The sequence below is a fragment of the Dipodomys merriami genome, unplaced genomic scaffold, assembly GCF_024711535.1.
Source record: "Dipodomys merriami isolate MVZ:Mamm:240054 unplaced genomic scaffold, mDipMer1.0.p SCAF_2, whole genome shotgun sequence".
NCBI classification, from domain to species: Eukaryota; Metazoa; Chordata; class Mammalia; order Rodentia; family Heteromyidae; genus Dipodomys; species Dipodomys merriami.
The window spans coordinates 104,823,022-104,841,745 of NW_027203381.1; the positions used below are offsets into that span (position 1 = coordinate 104,823,022).

Consider the following 18,724-nt stretch of genomic DNA (forward strand, 5'->3'; position numbering starts at 1 on the left):
ATAAAGAAAAAAGCACACATTGCCATGCCTCAAACTACTTTTTATTTCAACTACATGATTTCACACAATTTCTTCTAAAACAATGACATAAAATAGATTTGCTGTGTATAAATAACTTACGTAGTCTCCCATAAAGTAAATGCTCAAAGGTGCTAGAACAGATCGTCCACTTCTACAGTGTTTTCGTATCCAACAGAGTTGATGCACAATATATAAATACTCAAGTCCAATATTAAAAATTCAGGCACTTGACTAATAAAGTTTCTCAAACTATATCAATTTATCTAAAGTGCATATATACTTTTTAAGAAAGAATATTCAATAACTTTTCTAGAAAAATAAGTTTGATGGTTTGGTCCATCTAACTTCACTACTAGGAGTATGAACTCTTAACATGTAATGTGTTATAAGATATAGTCTATCTTTTACTCAACATTACACCCTCAGAATCAAAAGAAGCTAGTGAGGTGCTAACATATGAGGATTAATCCAGTGATTTCGGTCACAATGCATTCCAGGAGGAGGAACCCATGTCACTGGAACTGGGCGATACGATTTATTCTTCCTTCCTGGATTTGGATAACCAAATGGAACAGGAGGAGGATAGTGATTCTGATGGCTATGCCCGCGATACATTCCTGGCTTTTTTCTGGGCAAAGGCTGCCACACAGGAAGAGGTGGGAATATAAGTTCTGAAATCTGTAGAAAAAAGAACACAATAGTTAATTCAAAGGAAAAACTAGTTATGTGTCCGGTAAAAACTAGGAGACCTTCCAGATTTCTCAATGAAGGCAAAATCATTTATCTATGATCCTAAGAGTAAATCTAAGTGGCATTCCTAAGGTCAAGTCTAAGTTTGTTAAAAACATAATAGGTGGACAGTGCTTTGGGAACAAATGAGGAAATAAATGAACTTAAACTTATTTATAATGACCTCATCCAGAAAAGATAAAAACACAATGAATGGAAGCTTACCCGGTCACTTAGAGAACTTTAAATACAAACAATCATGCCCCACTGACTGAACAATAATAAAACCTTAGGTATTCTACCAGAACTTTTCTAGTTCATTGTGTTATAGCCAGTTTAGTTTGAGAACAAAAGCTTTTGATTATCTTTAAGTGCACATTCAAAATCTTATCATTTTTGGACCTCTGCTCAGAACGTAACACCCTGTGAGTTTCAGATTTCTGTGATCTCCAGTGTGTTCTTCCAGTTTATTATTTATGTTCTATATAACATTCCATTAATGATGAAAAATATAATGAGCAGGAACTCCTTGCTCTTACCAGATTTAACAACCCATTTATCACTGTCAATATACCTGAAGATGCATGTATGTTGTGTCTTCATATATACCTATTTACTTAAAACACAGATGCAACACACATATTAATCTATATGTCCAAATTTTTGTACTTTGACATACATTTTAATTTTTATTTAGGAGAACTGCTGCCTATTTGGGCAGATGCATATTCAACTTTAGAAGCGTTAGTTTTTTAAATCTAGCTCCTTTACATTCTTGCCAATATTTTGGGCTGGGAAGGTGGCTCAGTGGTAAAGCACTTGCCTTGCATGCATGAGGCCCTGGGTTCAATTCCTCAGCACCACATAAACAAAAAGAAAAAAGCCGGAAGTGGCACTGTGGCTCAAGTGGTAGAGCACTAGCCTTGAGCTGAAGAGCTGAGCGACAGTGCCCAGGCCCGGAGTTCAGGCCCCATGACCAGACCCCAAAAAAACAAAAAAAAAAAAGACTATTTAATTTGGAAAAAGTAGTGTTTCGTTGTGGTTTTACTTTATATTTCCCTAATGACAAATGGCTAAACATCTTTTCATGTGCTTATGGATCACTTACGTAACAACTTTCACCCACTACTTTTTTTTTTTTGGGTCCGGTCGTGGGCTCCTTATTCTTTAGTCCAACTTTTTGTTTTAATCCAACTCCAAACCTACCTTAAATTAATGTCAAATTATGTCTCATAATTGAAATGATAATTAAAACTAATATAAAAATAGGTACACTTAAAATTTACTGAAAATCAGAAATAAGGATTAACTCAAAAGATCTCTGTAGGTTTCTTTAACTAAAATATTTTTTTTTTAATTATTGAAGAGTATTGTTCAGTCAAAATTTTTTAAAAGTGTAAGATTGGCACTGGTGGCTCATGCCTGTATTCAAGATCTGGAAGACTGCAATCTGAAGTCAGTTTACAAAGAAAAGTCCTTGAGATTCCATCCCCAAAATAACCACTGAAAAGCTACCCTGGAAACATAGCTTAAGTGGTAGATCACCAGCCAAGTAATCATCAGAGTCTGGGTTCAAACTCCAGTACCAGCAAAAAAACAAAAATCAAAGAGTTTTTAAAGTGCATTAAATGGACATTCTTAGCCGAGGAACACAAAGATGTAAAAATGCCTTTGTGCTTCAAATCATATATAAAATTTTTACTGAAATAAATTCCAGGAAATGGAAAAAATATACTTAGTGTTCTATACCAGAAAGTAAATGGAGTTGTAAATGCATTCCTGCTAATTATATGACTCAGAAAGCAAATGGGAAAAATGTTTGGGTTTGAGTAAAAAAATTAAAGTTAGTGGTTTCTCTTTTACTACTGAAAAGGGATAGAACAAGAAGGTTAAACTCAAAAGTAAGAAATGGAAGTGTTAAAGACTATAAAGGGGGGCTGGGAAAGTGGCTCAGTGGTAAGAGTGCTTGCCTTGCATGCATGAGGCCCTGGGTTCAATTCCTCAGCACCACATAAGCAGAAAAAAGCCAGAAGTGGTGCTGTGTAGGGCACTAGCCTTGAGCTGAAGAGCTGAGGGACAGCGCCCAGACCCAGAGTTCATCCCCCATGACCAAAAAAAAAAAAAAAAGACTATAAAGATGAGTGGCAATTTTGGAACTTAAATTATAGGAATATATATATTTTTTGTTGGTCATGGGGCCTGAACTCTGGGCCTGGGTGCTGTCCCTCAGCTCTTCAGCTCAAGGCTAGCACTTTACCACTTGAGCCACAGCACCACTTCAGGCCTTTTCTGAAGATGTAGTGCTGAGGAATTCAACCTAGGGCCTCATGCATGCAAGGCAAGCACTCTACCACTGATCTACCTTCCCAGCCCCAATTATAGGAATATTTTATCACCATGATTTTGTATTTAATGGGAAAGAGGCTCATTAAAAATATATTTATGCTGGGTACCGGTGGCTCATGTCTATAATCCTAGCTACTAAGGAGGCTGAGATCTGAGGATCACGGTTCAAACCCAGCTCAGGCCCAGGTACGAAAGTCCATAAGACTCTTATCTCTAAATAAACACCAAAAAACCAGAAGTGGTGTTGTGGCTCAAGTGGTACAGTGCTTGCCTTGAGCTGAGGGACAGTACCCAGGCCCAGAGTTCAAGCCCCATGACCACCACCACCACCACCAAATATATATATATAAACATATATATATATATAAACATATATATATATAAACATATATATATATATATATATATATATAAATTGGCATTGAGACTCACTTTATTGAAGATCTGCTTTACTATTCAGGAATAATATTCATGAATATATATACAAATACATATATATATATATATATATATATATATATATATATATCTCAGAGGGGGCAGTTTCCTCTTAGTGTGAGAAAGGCTGAGATGTAGAATATTAAATCAGAAATCTTGGGCAACGTAAGTAGGACTATCTGAAATGTCTGCTAAATCCTCCAATGTAAGGAGTTTCATGGTTACCTGGTATACAGGACTTGGGGCTGCAGCCACCAAAGTGGGTTTCACTGCCACTTCCTTACTTGTTTCTTCATCTGAAGAAGAGGATCCAGAATGATAATCAGAGGTCACCTTATCAAGGGCCCTGGAAACTTTCTTGGAGATCTCATCCTTGTTCTCGTCCTCATTTTCAAAGCTGGCAACAATGAATGCATTGTTTTTCTCTCCATACCTGTGTATATAAATGTTTTTAAAATCTTCAACAAAGCAAGAAATGTCCATAAACACAATTAAACAGGCTCAAACAAGTCACTGCACCAAGGCAATAAAGGAACTATTGGAGAATTGGCTCTGATCATTATCCTAACCAATTCCATGTCGGCCCTGTAACTGTCTCCTTCTGGTTTATGTAAGTACAAATATAAGTGATTCAACTCTCTTCCTCATTTGTTTTTTGCTAACAATAAAAACAGTATCGAAAAACACTATAAAGTAATGCATTCTATTACATCTTTTTTTCTTTTTCTTTTCTTTTTTTTTTGGTCGGTAGTGGGGCTTGGACTCTGGGCTTGGGTACTGTCCCTCAGCTCTTCAGCTCCAGGCGAGCACTCTACTGCTTGAGCCACAGCGCCACTTCCTCTATTACATCTTTATATCCAATACAATCTATTACAGAATAGTTGTCTAATGTAATCCTAGCTACTCAGGAGGCTGAGATCTGAGGAATGCAGTGTGAAGCCAGCCCAGGCAGGATAGTCCAAGAGACTCTTATCTCCAATTAACACCAGGAAACTGGAAGTGGCGCTGTGGATCAAGTCCCTGCCTTGAGCTGAAAAGCTCAAGGACAGTGCCCAGGACTAAGATCTTGTTCAAGCCCCACTACCAGAAAAAAAAAAAAAAAGTGTCAAAATATGTAACCATGACTGTTATCTTAACAAAAAAAGGAAAATAAATTATGCAAAGAGAAATTAGCGTATAGTCAACACTAAAAAACAAATATTTAAAGTACAAAGGAAAACATATACGCTATTCAAATAGATTCCACAAAATAAACATTACTAATGCCTAATAAGTGTTAAGACATAGGAAATTTAGTCAAACAATTCTAAATATGTAATTGAAATTTAGAAACACAAAGGTTCTGCGCCTGTGCCTTGGGGTTAGTATGAGGGCTTTCTTCAAAGCAAGTGAAGCTACTAACTGTATTACCCTGACATCAGAATGAACAGCTAGTATTTCAGTAGAATTAGCAATGGATAACCTTTACACTTTCCATTTTTTTCAATTACGTACTACTAAAACATCAAGACGAAATTAGTTACTATGCAATAATTATCTAATGTTCCTTATAAGAAGATTGCAAGCTGGGTACCAGTGGCTCACACCTGTAATCCTGATTATTCAGGAGGCTGAAATCTGAGGATTGTGGTTTGAAACCAGCCCAGGCAGAAAAGTCAGTGAGACTCTTTATCTCCAATAAACTACTCAGAAAAAAGCCGGAAGTGGTGTTGACATTCAAATGGTAGAACGCTAGCCTCGAACACAAAGAAGCTTAGGGACAGCGCCTAGACCCTGAGATCGAGCCCGATGATCAGGAAAAAAAAATTAAAGATTGCAGAAATTACCAAAAAGTTATAAAGTACACCGAGTACATAAAAAAAGCTGCCAGCTATCCTCAGACATTTTCAACACAGGAAAGATGTTATCTATTCTGTATCCTCAAATATTGCCTTAACTGATAAACTTTCGAACTATATGGCATTCTATGTACTTATCCAGCATTTTCATTCTGACAGAATGTCTCAAGACTATGAAAGATGTTCCTTTGTAGTACCTCTTAATTTTTGTTTTTGTATAACCTTAGTTTCTATATACCAATGAGTTATTATATTTAAAGACTCAAGGTATAAGATGTTCGTTCAATTATTCTTTGTTAGCATTGCCTTAATGTTCAGACCATTTATCTTTCTAATTATCCTTCTTTTTAATATCTTAATGTCCCCTGTTAACTTACATCAATTACTTTTACACAAGTTCTAATTTATCTTTCTTTCAGAGGTTCTATATGATCAACTTATACAGTGAATGTGATTTCTATTAATGTGGGGGAAAATGACAACACAAATTTTGGCAAAATTTAATCATATAAAATGTTAGGTTCATATAGTTACTAAAAGTAGCAAGATGGAAGCATATTCATTTTTCATTATTGGCCATTATCAAGTAATGAAATATCCAAATTAAATAAAATGTTCATATAGCTAAAGCTTTTATCTTTAAGATTTAAGACTTATTATTTTTTTTTTTTGTCGGTCGTGGAGCCTGAACTCTGGGCCTGGGCGCTGTCCCTGAGCTCTTCAGCTCAAAGCTAGCACTCTACCACTTGAGCCACAGCGCCACTTCCAGCTTTTTCTTCTTATGTGGTGCTGAGGATCGAACCCAGGGCCTCATGCATGCAAGGGAAGCATTCTACCATTGAGCCATCTTCCCAGCCCTTATGACTTATTTTAAACACTTAAAATAATGCCCAAAATGTGTATGTAATTAGATTTCTTAAACTTGGATATAAATTTTTTTCCCTGATAATTTAACATCCTTGCATTATCTATTTGTGCATTAATATAATTTGGTAGGTCTACTTAGCTTTTCTCTTGCCTGTCAGACATTAAAAATTTTTTTTTTACTTCTCAGTGGTGGTTATTTTTATTTTTTATATGTTCTTTATTGTAAAAATACTGTACAGAAGAGTTACAGTTACATGAGTAAGGTAATGAGTACATTTCCTATAGAGCATTGTTAACCTCTTCCTTTGTTTTTCCCCTTATCCTCCTTCCCTCCCCTGCTGAATTATAAAGTTGGTTTTTAACATAGTTTCTTGTACATCTCTCATTGTTACAATGGGTCAACCTGTACTCTTGTGCATACTAGGGAAGAGATCTACCACTGAATTATACTTCTACTTTCTGAGCAACCCTCTTTCAAATGCTGTTTGTAATTATTTTATGGGTTGAAAAGCTATACAACCTTAAAGAATATGTGATGTGTTAAATAAAGTCAACCGGGAATGATGAAAGGAGTGAAACTGATCCAGATGCATAGCACTTATAAACTGATATGTTGAATTGAAAATCTTTTGTGTAACTACTTAAAAGACTTAAACAAAAAAACAAAGTGGAATAGAGCTGTGGCTGAAAGTGGCAGAGCTCTAGCCTTGAGCAGAAAAGCTTAGGGACAGTACCCTGAGCTCAAGCCCTGCAATCAACCAAAAAAAAAAAAAAAAAAGTCAACTTTGATGGCACTGGTGGCATGCACTGGCAATCATAGCTACTCAGGAACCTGAGATCTAAGAACAAAGTTTCAAAGCCATCAGGGGCAGAAAACTTGAGACTCTAAAAGCTGGAAGTGGGAAGGTAGATGTGGCTGAAGTGGTAATCTTCAGCAAAAAGTGTCAGAGACAGTTCCCAGACCTTTTCAAGTCCCAGGACCTGCACCAAAACATTAAATAAGTCACCTGGGCTCAACTAAAAAAGTGGCCAATTTAGTACAGTAGCTTCTTCTGCCAGTTTTAGTGGCCCAGTTTAAAACCAGATTAAAGTGAGTCCCCATAATCTAAAGATGCTTGATATTAACACAACTAAGTTGCTTAATCTTCATTTTTCTATCTGAAAAAGAAAGCGTGGAAGAATCTTCACCTCTATAAAACTGCACCTTCTACATCTGATTTCCCAAAGCAGGAAGTTTAAAACAATGCTGGCAAAATGGGTAGTCATTTCTAGTGGTGTTTTTGGTAAAACATTACATAATTTCACTTACACCACTGCTGAAGAAGTTAAAGGCTCTGACCACAAGAGTAGAAAGTTAGATATGCATCAAAAAGCAGTCAATAGAAAAGAAGTAAATAGGGGTTGGGAATGGCTTAGAGGTAGAGTGCTTGCGTAGCATGCATGAAGTCCTGGGTTCAATTCGTCAGTACCACATAAACAGAAAAAACTGGAAGTGGTGCTGTGGCTCAAGTGGTAGAGTGCTAGCCTTGAGCAAAAGAAGCCCAAGAACAGTGCTCAGGTCCTGAAGTCAAGCCCCAGGACCGGTTAAAAAAAAGGAAAAAGAAAAGAAGTAAATATATCTCAAAACCACAGAGAAACACCCTATAGGTATAGCAAGAGAAAATTGTTATGAGTTCTAAGCTTTTGGTTCATTCTATTCTTTCCTATGAATGTCTTTCTCATCCTGTCACCTGCTCCATTTCCTTTTTTAAAAACCTCCCAGTTCAAGTATCATACATTCAATAGTCTTTACTGATCCTTAACACAGCCATTAACTTTCTCCTATCAACTATCATTGTACTTTGTACAACTCCTAGTATAATTCAGATTATAAAACTGCTTACTCTTTTTTATTCTTTATTATACTGTGAACTACTTAAAAGAATGTTTTCATTTTGAAAACATCATAACATAAGGGTACCTAGTCCACAATGTTAATATGTAGATGAAACAGATCTCACAGGATAGAGCAAATTCCATTATGGAAAATATCACTCAGCCACTTGAAATACACAGACCCACCAAAAATTATTACTCATTATTTTATTTTATTTTTTTTTGGGTCCAGTCGTAGGGCCTGAACTCTGGGCCTGGGCACTGTCCCTCAGCTCTTCAGCTCAAGGCTAGTGCTCTACCACTTGAGCCACAGCGCCACTTCCGGCTTTTTTTTTTCTTTTTGCTTATGTGGTGCTGGGGAATTGAACCCAGGGCCTCATACATGCAAGGCAAGTGCTCTACCACTGAGCCATCTTCCCAGCCCCTATTACTTATTATTATCTGGAGTTAACTTGAAGGGAAAGTATGTAACCAATAAAATATAATCACTAATTTTGAGGAGTCTAGATATCAGTGCTCTACTTCTAGATCTACAGTAAACTCTTGGCAATGCTCTAGGAAAACTTCATTTAGTTCCTAAGTTTCTTATATTGTCAAACAAGAATATAACTGGCTAGCCCTTTACCATCACCCCAAGAAGGTTATTTCACATTTTTTATTGTATTTTTCATTTTTATAGCAATTTTTTATTATGATTAAGTGATTACATAAATTTCACAAATTTCCCAGTATTGTGGGATAGCGATATTTAGTTAAAGTCACAAACACATTCTAAACTTCATGGGGTAAATTGTCTTTATCATGGTCTATATTTTATGAGTTCTATGAGCTTTGACAATATATTTATTTCTTTCACGTCGGGTGATATATACATTTCTTTCTTTTTGCTTAGTGTCAGTTGTTCCCTCTTTCCTGCTCATTCCCTCCCTCCCATTGAGTTGCTTAGTTCGTTTTGATCAGTGACTTCCAGTGCAGCTGATGGGTCCCACTGTTGTAAGTTTTACCCTGTTTCTGTGTCCTCCTCCTAGTTTCCCTCCAATGTGCACATATATACCATAAAGTCCTGTATCATCACCCAAGACGGTTATTTCACGTATTTGTTTTTGTAAAAGCCAAACCACCAGCTCCAGCTCCAGGATGTAAAGATACACAGGCAGGTCAAATAAAAGAGTATTTGGCAAAATCAGTTCAGCTGCCAAGCTTGCCAACTCACCGACAGCACACTTCACACGGGTCCACCCAGAGTGTGAGCTCTTTAGGCAAACCCAGATCACTGTACAAAATACAGCTGTTCTCACAGGCTTTCAGGACATCAGGATCAACTCTCTGAAACTTATTGACACGAATGCATCTGCAACAAAGTAGACTTAGATTAACACCTTTATATGAATCTCCATCACAAACTTTATCATTATTTGTGAAGGTGAGTAATCATAATACCCTGGAGAACCCGGGAGCATACTTAGCATAATTATCCTAAAATGAGAGTAAATATAAATACACGCAGCACCAAGACCACTCTGTCTAGTACAATAAAGTGTTAAGAGGAAATCCTTTGCCTCATCCATAATTGTTCTAAAAGTACAGAATCAGTCAAGGACAAAGAAACATCTATATCACACATTTATATACCTGTCTGGGTTGGCTTTGAACTACAATCCTCAGATCTCAACCACATGAGTAGCTAGGATTACAGGTGTGAGCCAACACCCAGAAAGGGCTTTTTTTTTTTCTTTTTTTTTAAACCACTATATGAGTTAAGGTGATAACAGAAGGAGAAGTTTTTTTTGTTTTTTTTTTTTGGTCGGTCGTGGGGCTTGAACTCGGGGCTTGGGCGCCGTCCCTCAGCTCTTCAGCTCAAGGTGAGCACTCTACCACTTGAGCTACAGCGCCACTTCCAGTTTTCTGGTGGTTTATTGGAGATAGGAGTCTCACGGTCTCTCCTGCCCGGGCTGGCTTTGAACCGCGATCCTCAGATCTCAGCCTCCTGAGTAGCTAGGATTACAGGTGTGAGCCACCAGCGCCCAGCAGGAGAAGTTTAAATTCCTATATAAATCATATAAATTTATATAAATTTAAGACATTCTTTTTTTGAGCCACAGTGCTACTTCTGGCTTTTTCTGTATATGTGGTACTAAGGAATCGAACCCAGGGCTTCATGCATGCTAGGTAAGCATTCTTCCACTAAGCCACATTCCCAGCCCGGTCTTTCGTTTTTTTTTAAAAAATGAAACAGATACTCAGGGCTACAAGTATGTTTGAAGTGATAGAACATTTGCTTAGCATACTAGGGCCTTGGCTTCAATCTCCAGTATTGTAAGAAGGGACATTTTTGTCAAACTTATACACGTCAGGTAAAGAGTACATTTCTTTTGGACAATGTCATCCTTTCCTTTGTTCTCTGTTTTTCCCTCTCATCCCCACCTACAATGTCTAAAGTTAATTTTCAACATAAGAAAAAAAGTGAAAGCCAGGTGTTTTGTTAGTAAGATCACTCTGTTACAGATTCTAATGCTGTAGAGGGTAAGCTGGGCATTAGTGACTCCATCCATAATCCTAGCTACTCATAAGGATGAGATCTAAAGATCATGATATGAAGCCATCCTGAGCAAGAAAGAGACTCATTTTCAATAACCAGCAAAAAGCTGAAAGTAGAGCTGTGGCTCAAGTGGTAGAGTGCCAGCCTTGGGCAAAAAAGCTAAGAGACAGAGCTCAAGGTTGGCATTCAAGCGCGCGTGCGTGCGTTTGTGTGTGTGTGTGTGTGTGTGTGTGTGTGTGTGTGTGTGTCTATGTATGTCTCCAATGTGCCTCAGCATCAAAAGCAGTTCAAGACATGAAAATATATCTTAAGCATATAGCTAAATATATCTTTTAAATATATTCTCCACAATGAGCGATGCAGGTTCTAAACTTAAAAATTATATGTAAATATACTTAGATTTTGCTTTGCCAAATTTAGATACCATATTTTATACTATTTTTCATTCTACACATTGACTACTTATACATTATCTACTTACTTTTCAAAAACAAGACTTTAAAACTTGCACATATAGTCTATCATTTACTTAATGTTGAGAGTTCTTTCCAAGTTTTTGCAATTAGCCTCAACCATAAACTGAAGAGACCCTCAATCCTATATTCTCATTTTTATTTCCCACTGCAGTCTACAGATTTTACTCCTAAGTTTTTAAAAAAAAATTTTTTTTTTTTGGGCCAGTCATGGGTCTTGAACTCCAGGCCTGGGCACTGTCCCTGAGCTTCTTTTGCTCAAGGCTAGCACTCTACCACTTGAACCACAGCACCACTTGTGGCTTTTTCTGTATATGTGGTACTGAGGAATTGAACCCAGGGCTTCATGCGTGCTAGGCAAGCACTCTACCACTAAGCCGCATTCTCAGCCCCTATTCAAAGTTTTAAAGTGATTCTTTTGGTCACATGCCAATATCTTGTTTGACTACCTTTTCCCTTTTAGTTAATGGAAATGAAATTGTACACTGTCTGACCTTGAAGTATTTAACTTGACTGTGCCTCCTTTTTTCAGTAACAGTAGCTTAGCACTTCCAAATCCTTCACCCAATGTCAAATAGATCATCGTAAAAAGCCTCAATAGCTCTAACTCACAAAAAACTATTCTATCAGATATGAAGATGTGCAGAAAAAAAATCAAATGAGAAGATGAAAAATGAGTCATGCTTACATTAACATCTACATTTCTACTTTAATTAGTCATTCTACTAAGAAATCTCGTTGGATAAAAACAAGAAGAAAATATAGTAATTACCTTGGTTCTTATCTTGTCAATAGAAAAGTCGGGCTCATATAGTTTTAAGCAAATGAAAAGTAAACATTTCCTTGTCATCTTCTGCCTAGATTTGTCAATTAGTCTTATATTTGTCATTAAGTGAGAGAAAGGAAGACCTCTTTACAACAAGGTATTGAATTATTGATCTGTGGGGAAAACTTGGGGGACAATATACACAAATAAAAGGATTTCTATAGTTATAAACAACTGTTTCATTTTTAACTCTGTGTGTGTGTGTGTGCACGCTAATACTTGGGCTTGAACTCAGAACTTCTTGCATTCTCTTTGCTTTTTCTCTTAAGGCTGGTGCTTTACCACTTGAGCTATAGCTGTACTTTTGTTCTAACTTTTTGATGGCTAACTGGAGATGAAGAGTCTCATACTTTCTTTCTAGGATGGCTTCACATCATAATTTTTAGATCTCAACCTCCTGAGCAGCTAGGATTGTAGGAATGAGCCATAATTACACAGCTTCACATTGAGTTTTTGTAGCACATCCACAAATGGGAAAAGCAGCAACAGAGGGCTTTTAAGCTTCTAGAATAGTGAGATATATATTAGAGAATAGGTATGACAGGTCAGGTTACTTCTAGCTGTAAATGTAACTTATAAAACAGAGTACAAAAGACAGCTCCAAATAAGAGGTATCTACCTTCTCAGTGCCAAAACAATGATGTAAGAAAGCTTATGAGAATTTGGAGTTAGACTTGAGTTCAATTCTGAAAACCAGCTAGGCATGAGTGGCTCACACAAGTTATTCAGGAAGCTAAGATATAAGGATCGTCAGTTTGAAGCTAGCCTGAGCAGAAATGCCTGAATCTCTTGTCTCCAATTAAGCATCAAAAAACTGGAAGTTTTTTGTGGCTCAAGTGCTAGAGCACTCCAGGACACCACCTGGGCCCTGAGTTCAGGCCCCCTCAGCACTGGCACAAAAAAGAAAAAAAAAAAAGGAAAGGATTCCCAAGCCAGTTTTTACCAGTTGTGGATCATAGATAACTTACCTTCATCTACAATTTTAGTAGCTTTTATCACGAAGAATTGTTCATAGTATAAATAAAATCAGTCTTCTCAGTGTCAAGAACATACCAGGTATCTAATAACTAACCTTGGCTCAATTTTTCCATAAAATTTGTCTCTTTAAAACATATGTAATAATATGCTGGGTGCCAGTGGCTCATACCTGTAATCCTACCTACTTAGGAGGCTGAGGTTGGAGGACTGTGTGGTTGAAAGCCAGCCTGGGCAGGAAAATCCATGAGACTCTTATCTCTAATTAACTACCAAAAGACAGAAATGGTGCTATGGCTCAAAGTGGTAGAGCACTAGCCTTGAGCACAGAAACTCAGGGACAGTGTCAAGGCTCTGAGTTCAAGTTCCAGGAAAGGCACAAACCAGACAAACAAAAAAGCATATAATATGCTTTTACATACAAGAATTATTTCCTCAAAACCTTATATACCCATTTATGGTTGATTAGAAGTGCTTAAGAATTGTGAAAAGCCCCAAGTACCTATGCTATAGGAGTGTACTCAGTCAGGAGCCAGACTATAACCACAAGAGCCTACAAGCCTATGGCACTGGCCTCTCAAGACTAAGCAGTAGGACTCCCATCAACAAATACCTGCACTTTGATTAACTGGAGATAATCTCAGGGACTTTCCTTCCTGGGTTGGCTTTGAACCATGATCCTCAGACACCAGCCTCCTGAGTAGCTAGGATTACAGATGGGAGCCATCAGGCCAAATACCTACATCTTAAAATGAGTAAGGAGAATACCTAGCCAGCTGATAGTTATGTATTTTGCAGATAAAACTGGCACGGTCCAGGCAGCCTTCACTCCTCTAGCCTTGTACTCATTTCAGAGTCAAACTATTTCTTCACTTAGTACAATACAACCATACAATGCAATTTGTTACCGGTAGGCCTGTCCTTTCGATGGTTTTTCTGGATACCAGTGATTTTTGTACTTCTCTTGAAGTATCAGAGTCAATTTCTCAGCAAACATCTCAACTGCCTCTTTTTTCAACTTGTCATGTTTTCGAACCAGTCTTGTAAAAAAGAAGACAACGGCAGCAATTTCATTCTTCATTTTCCCTGCAAAGATAAAACATGTTTTCTTAAAAACAATGTATATAAAGTAGAAGATAAAGTTTTGCAAAACATTCCTCCTTCCAGATTCCTCTCCTTCCAGTTTTATCTTGTGCTTCACAGGCTCATATCTAGAATTGGGAACAATCGTCATATATAGGCCACAAAGACCTATTATAAAATACTGCCTGAGAATCATAGTACTTATCTTTGTGAATATGGAGCACACCAAATGGTTGCTGTTGACTGAAATAACATTAAAAGATACCACTCAAGAAGAACCACAATGATATATAGGTGTTACTATACATGTCAATACTTAGATACAACAATTGACCTTTAAAATTCAGTAAAATGATTTGGAAAAACCACACAAAAAGGTGTATTGTACAGTCATTTTGGAAATGTTTTGCAAGTCCATAAGTTACCATATTCTTCACTCATTCCACTTTTTACCTTATGCCCAAGAAAAATGCACAGAAATGGTCCTAACAACATTATTCCAAATAGTCAGAGCAGAAACTACCCAAATGTGCATCAACTGATGAGTGACAAATATAGTGTGGTATACACAATGTAGTGGAATATTATTTGGTAATTAAAAGGAGTGAAGTACCAATATATGCCAGTTATGAGTGAAGCTTAAAATACCCTATGGAAAGAAACCAGATACAAAAAAACACACATTATATTTTATTAATATGCAATGTTTAGAATAGGTAGATCTGTCAGAATGAAAATATATTAGTGGCTTAGAGGCAAGAAAGGAAGTCAAAGGAAGAGTAATACTAGTAAATTCAAGAATATTTCCTGGGGGGCTGGGAAGGTGGCTCAGTGGTAGAGTGCTTGCCTTGCATGCATGAGGCCCTGGGTTCGATTCCTCAGCACCACATAAGCAAAAAGAAAAAAGCCGGAAGTGGTGCTGTGGCTGCTCAAGTGGTAGAGTGCTAGCCTTGAGCTGAAGAGCTGAGGGACAGCGCCCAGGCCCAGAGTTCAGGCCCCATGACTGGACCCCAAAGAAACAAAAACAAAAACAAAAAAACAGAAACAGAAACAAAAACAAAAAGAATATTTCCTGGGACAATAAAAATATTGTAAAACTGAGTATTACTTTTTGTTGTTACCAGTTCTGAAGCTTGAACTCAGGGTCCGGGTACTGTCTATGAGCCTCTTTTGCTCAAGGCTAGTGCTCTACCACTTGAGCTGCAGTGCCACTTAGGGCTTTTTCTGAGTAGTTTATTGGAGATAAGAGTCTCACAGCCTTTGCCATTCGGGCTGGCTTTGAACTGCAATCCTCAGATCTCAGCTTCCTGAGTAGCTAGGATTACGATGTGAGCCACTGGCGCCCTGTTTTAAAACTGAGTATTATAACAGTTGCAAAACTGTAAATATACTAAGCTACTAAAATGTGTTTTTAAAAAGAGGTGAGTTGGGCTGGGATGTAGCTCAGTGGCAAAGCGCTTGCCTAGCAAGTGCAACGTCCTGGGTTCGATCCCCAGTACCAAAAAAGAAAAGACAAAAAAAAAAAATACAGTTAAAAAGAGGTGAGTTGTACAGTATGTAATTCACCTCAATAGAGCAGTAAAATATAAAGAAATTTCAATATTGAATTTCCATAAGTACTTTCAGGAACAGAGCTTTAATTCCCTAAAAGACAAAAACTAATGCCGGGTACCGGTGGCTCACGCCTGTAATCCTAGCTACTCAGGAGGCTGAGATCTGAGAATCACAGTTCAAAGCCAGCACAGGCAGGAAAGTCCATAAGACTCTTATCTCCAATAAAAGCCAACCGAAAACCGGAAGAGGTGCTATGGCTCAAGCAATAGAGCACTCGCCTTGAGCTGAAGAGCGCAGGGACAGTGTGCAAGCCCACACACAGTTCAAGCCCCAGGACCGACAAAAAACAAACAAACAAAAAACACTAGTGAATATCCACATATATTAACAGAGTATAAATTCAAGATCACAAACAGAAAATCTAAAAGAAATAATCAGATATTTGGCTAGACTTTGGCATTGCTTCAAAGAAGGAATCTTAAAATGGCAGATCTGATGATTTATCATTGATTAAGCCATAAAGGCCAAAAATTGTATCCTGGGATTGTTTTGATATATAATCTGTCTTTGCTGGATGAGCTCATTCATTTGGCTGGCTGTAAGTAACTTGGAGTTATTCACATGCAGCATTCACTAAGCAACATCACCTTTTTGTGAGCCAATTATTAAAGACATACAACCCTTGCTATGTTTAGTATAAAAATCAATTACCTTAGCAAGTCTATTTTCCTACACATTCAAGAAATATGGCCAATTCTGTTAGCTTTCTTTTGTCCAACTGTTCTTTAAGTCTCTGGTCATACTGTGAATTCTTTATTCTGTGTGCACACTCAAACAAGGAACCTTACTGTGAAATAAATTCTATATGGTTATCTGAGAGGTGTGCTGGCAGCCATACTCACCCTGATGCTGGATGGGAAGACACCCAAGCCTTTTCTTCTGGAACCCTATGCCAAATTCACTTTCTACAGTTAAACTACTAGGAACTCGGAACAGATCTGCATACAACAGTGTGTGGGCACACACAACTTTAGTCCACTACAACTGCTGTACAACCTCCTCCCAAAAAATGTGAGCTATTTCCACTTTATAAAGCTATATTTATACTCCACCACGGTATGATGGAAAAGAAAACCCACTGGTATTTAGTACAGTTTAGGAAGAAAGTTGCTGATGGAACCACACTAACCTCCACCTCACCAAAGAAAAAAAGGAACCACACTAAAGAAACATACCAACTCTTTGACTGTCATTTTCTTTCTTCATTAAATATGTGAAATATGCGCTACATATCAATCAGAGTTTGGGCATTTGCTTTTGTTTGTGGTTTCATATCAAAAAAAAATCAAGAAAGGAAGGAAAGAACCACTTAGTGGCTGTTTTTGGTTGTAACACAAGATGAGTCATATGGACTTTATTTTTCTGTTTGAAGGAATGATGACTGGAACAGCTGAGAAATTACGCCCCCCCCTCCCCTTTGCCCCCAGGACCAGTATTCTAGGAGTACCAAAAGGTTTAAAAAAAGAAAGAAAAAAAAGCCAATGAAGACCTAGGGCATCTTAAGTAGCCCCATTAAAAAAGCTCCCATTTTAAATATTGCTTGGTGACGTCATTCTGGGACGTAGTCACCGCCCAAAGCTGCTCCTCAAGTTCTACTTTGTTCACAGTCCCCGGCCTTGCAGAGGAGTTTATAACTTTGTAGTTTTTTTTTTTTTTCTCTCCCTTGAAACAACAACAGCAACAAAAAGCTAATCTCAACCGTTTCTATTAAATAAGCCTCTTGATGAATGTTCCCATGGTTGGAGGGGAGTGGGAACTCTAGCCCGTGGCGGGGGGGGTGGGGGAGTGGGGGGTAGGGGGGAGGTGTGTGGGGGTGAAGAGTCCTTGACCAGCCCGGGGCAGCGTTCCAGTGCCGGATCCCAACCCGGAGGAGGTGTAGAATTTCCCAGGGTCCGAGAGTTGGGACTTTCTGAAGCCATCCAAACCTGCGGCTATAGGCACACGGACGCTGGGGTTTCCAGGGCGCTAGGTGCGGACGCATCCCACATCCCCACCCCACTCTGGGGAGCAGATCCAGTCTGCAAAGCTGTGTCCAACTTCTGCAATCCCGGTGGGCCCCAAGTTCAGGGGGAAAGGCCCCCGAACAGCTGGAGCCCAACTCCCAGCTGTCGTCTGGCTCGCCAGCCGAGGATCGGCTGCATCCGGGGGTGGGGGCGGGGGCGCGCTCCGCGGCGGTCCTGGGTTCGAGACCCGAGGCTTCTCGTAGGCACCATCCTCTAGACAACGAACCGGGTCCGGGGATCCCGAGGTTTCCCCCCCCCCCCCCCGGCCCGACGCGAAGGAAGGGCCGGAGCCCGCTCTCCTAGCCCACCCTGGGGGCGGGCCGCCAGGCGCCGTGGAAACGTGGCAACGGCCTCGAGGAGGCGGCGGCTCCCGCCCGCCCCGGGCCCGCCGAGGGGCCCGCGTGCCGCCCCCGCGCGCCCCAAGCCGGAGCCCGGGTCCCCGAGTTCGAATCCGCATCCCTCTCCGTCGCCCTCGCGTCCCGCCCGCCCGCGAGTGTCCGACGTGGCCTCCGGGCGCCCGACCCCCCCCCCCACCTCGCAGCCCGGCCATGGCCGCCCCCCCCTACGGCCGGGTCTCCTCACCGCTCGGCGCTGCTGCTCGCCAGCTGCAGATCCCGCGGACCTGACGGTATCCCGGCCGGGAACCGAGGACGCCGGCTCGGCAGGGCCGCTCCGCCACACACCCGAGCTGAGCAAGCCCGGAGCTCGGCTGTCGCCTGCTCCCGCGCGTGCGGCTCCCGCGTCGTCGGGTCCGAGCGCGCGAGGAGAGCTCCGACCGACCGACTGACGGACGGACGGACTGACTGACTGGCGGGCGGGCCGACGGGCGCGCGCACGAGCGAGCGCGGTCCCGAGGCGGCGTGCGAGGGGCTTGAAGGCCCGGAAAAGGGGAGGGGCAATGACCCGGGAAAGGGTTGGCGCCGCGAGGGATCCACTCGCGCGCCTGGGGGAGGGCGGGGCGAGGGATTCGGGGGCGGGGCGTCACGTTGGCCACGCCCCCCGAGCGCCCGCGGCTGAGTGGCGGCCAGACCCTGCGGGGAGCCGCGGGGGCCCCCACGCCCTCCGCTCGGCCCGCCACGCCCACAAGCCCCTCAGGG

At 40.2% G+C, this 18,724-nt stretch overlaps 1 protein-coding gene across 1 annotated transcript; it reads right to left on the reverse strand.

Moving 5' to 3' along the window:
• Positions 1-19: 19 nt before the first annotated feature.
• On the reverse strand, positions 20-18,449 carry Btg3 (BTG anti-proliferation factor 3). The gene is made up of 5 exons (XM_070030497.1): positions 18,210-18,449; positions 13,836-14,013; positions 9,328-9,465; positions 3,760-3,967; positions 20-699 (listed from the first exon to the last, which is right to left on the reverse strand). Exons 2-5 carry the CDS (start codon positions 14,006-14,008, stop codon positions 460-462), a joined length of 759 nt encoding a protein of 252 aa, XP_069886598.1. The 5' UTR covers positions 14,009-14,013; positions 18,210-18,449; the 3' UTR covers positions 20-459.
• Between the last annotated feature and the right edge of the window lie 275 nt (positions 18,450-18,724).

What these genes read in the sequence shown, in the direction of transcription:
- Btg3 (XM_070030497.1), bottom strand. Translation starts at nt 14,008, where the DNA reads ATGAAGAATGAAATTGCTGCCGTTGTCTTCTTTTTTACAAGACTGGTT. An exon ending in TCGAAAGGACAGGCCTACCG is followed by an intron (nt 9,466 to 13,835) that starts GTAACAAATTGC and finishes ACTTTGTTGCAG; the next exon opens with ATGCATTCGTGTCAATAAGT. An exon ending in CCGTGTGAAGTGTGCTGTCG is followed by an intron (nt 3,968 to 9,327) that starts GTGAGTTGGCAA and finishes TTATATACACAG; the next exon opens with GTATGGAGAGAAAAACAATG.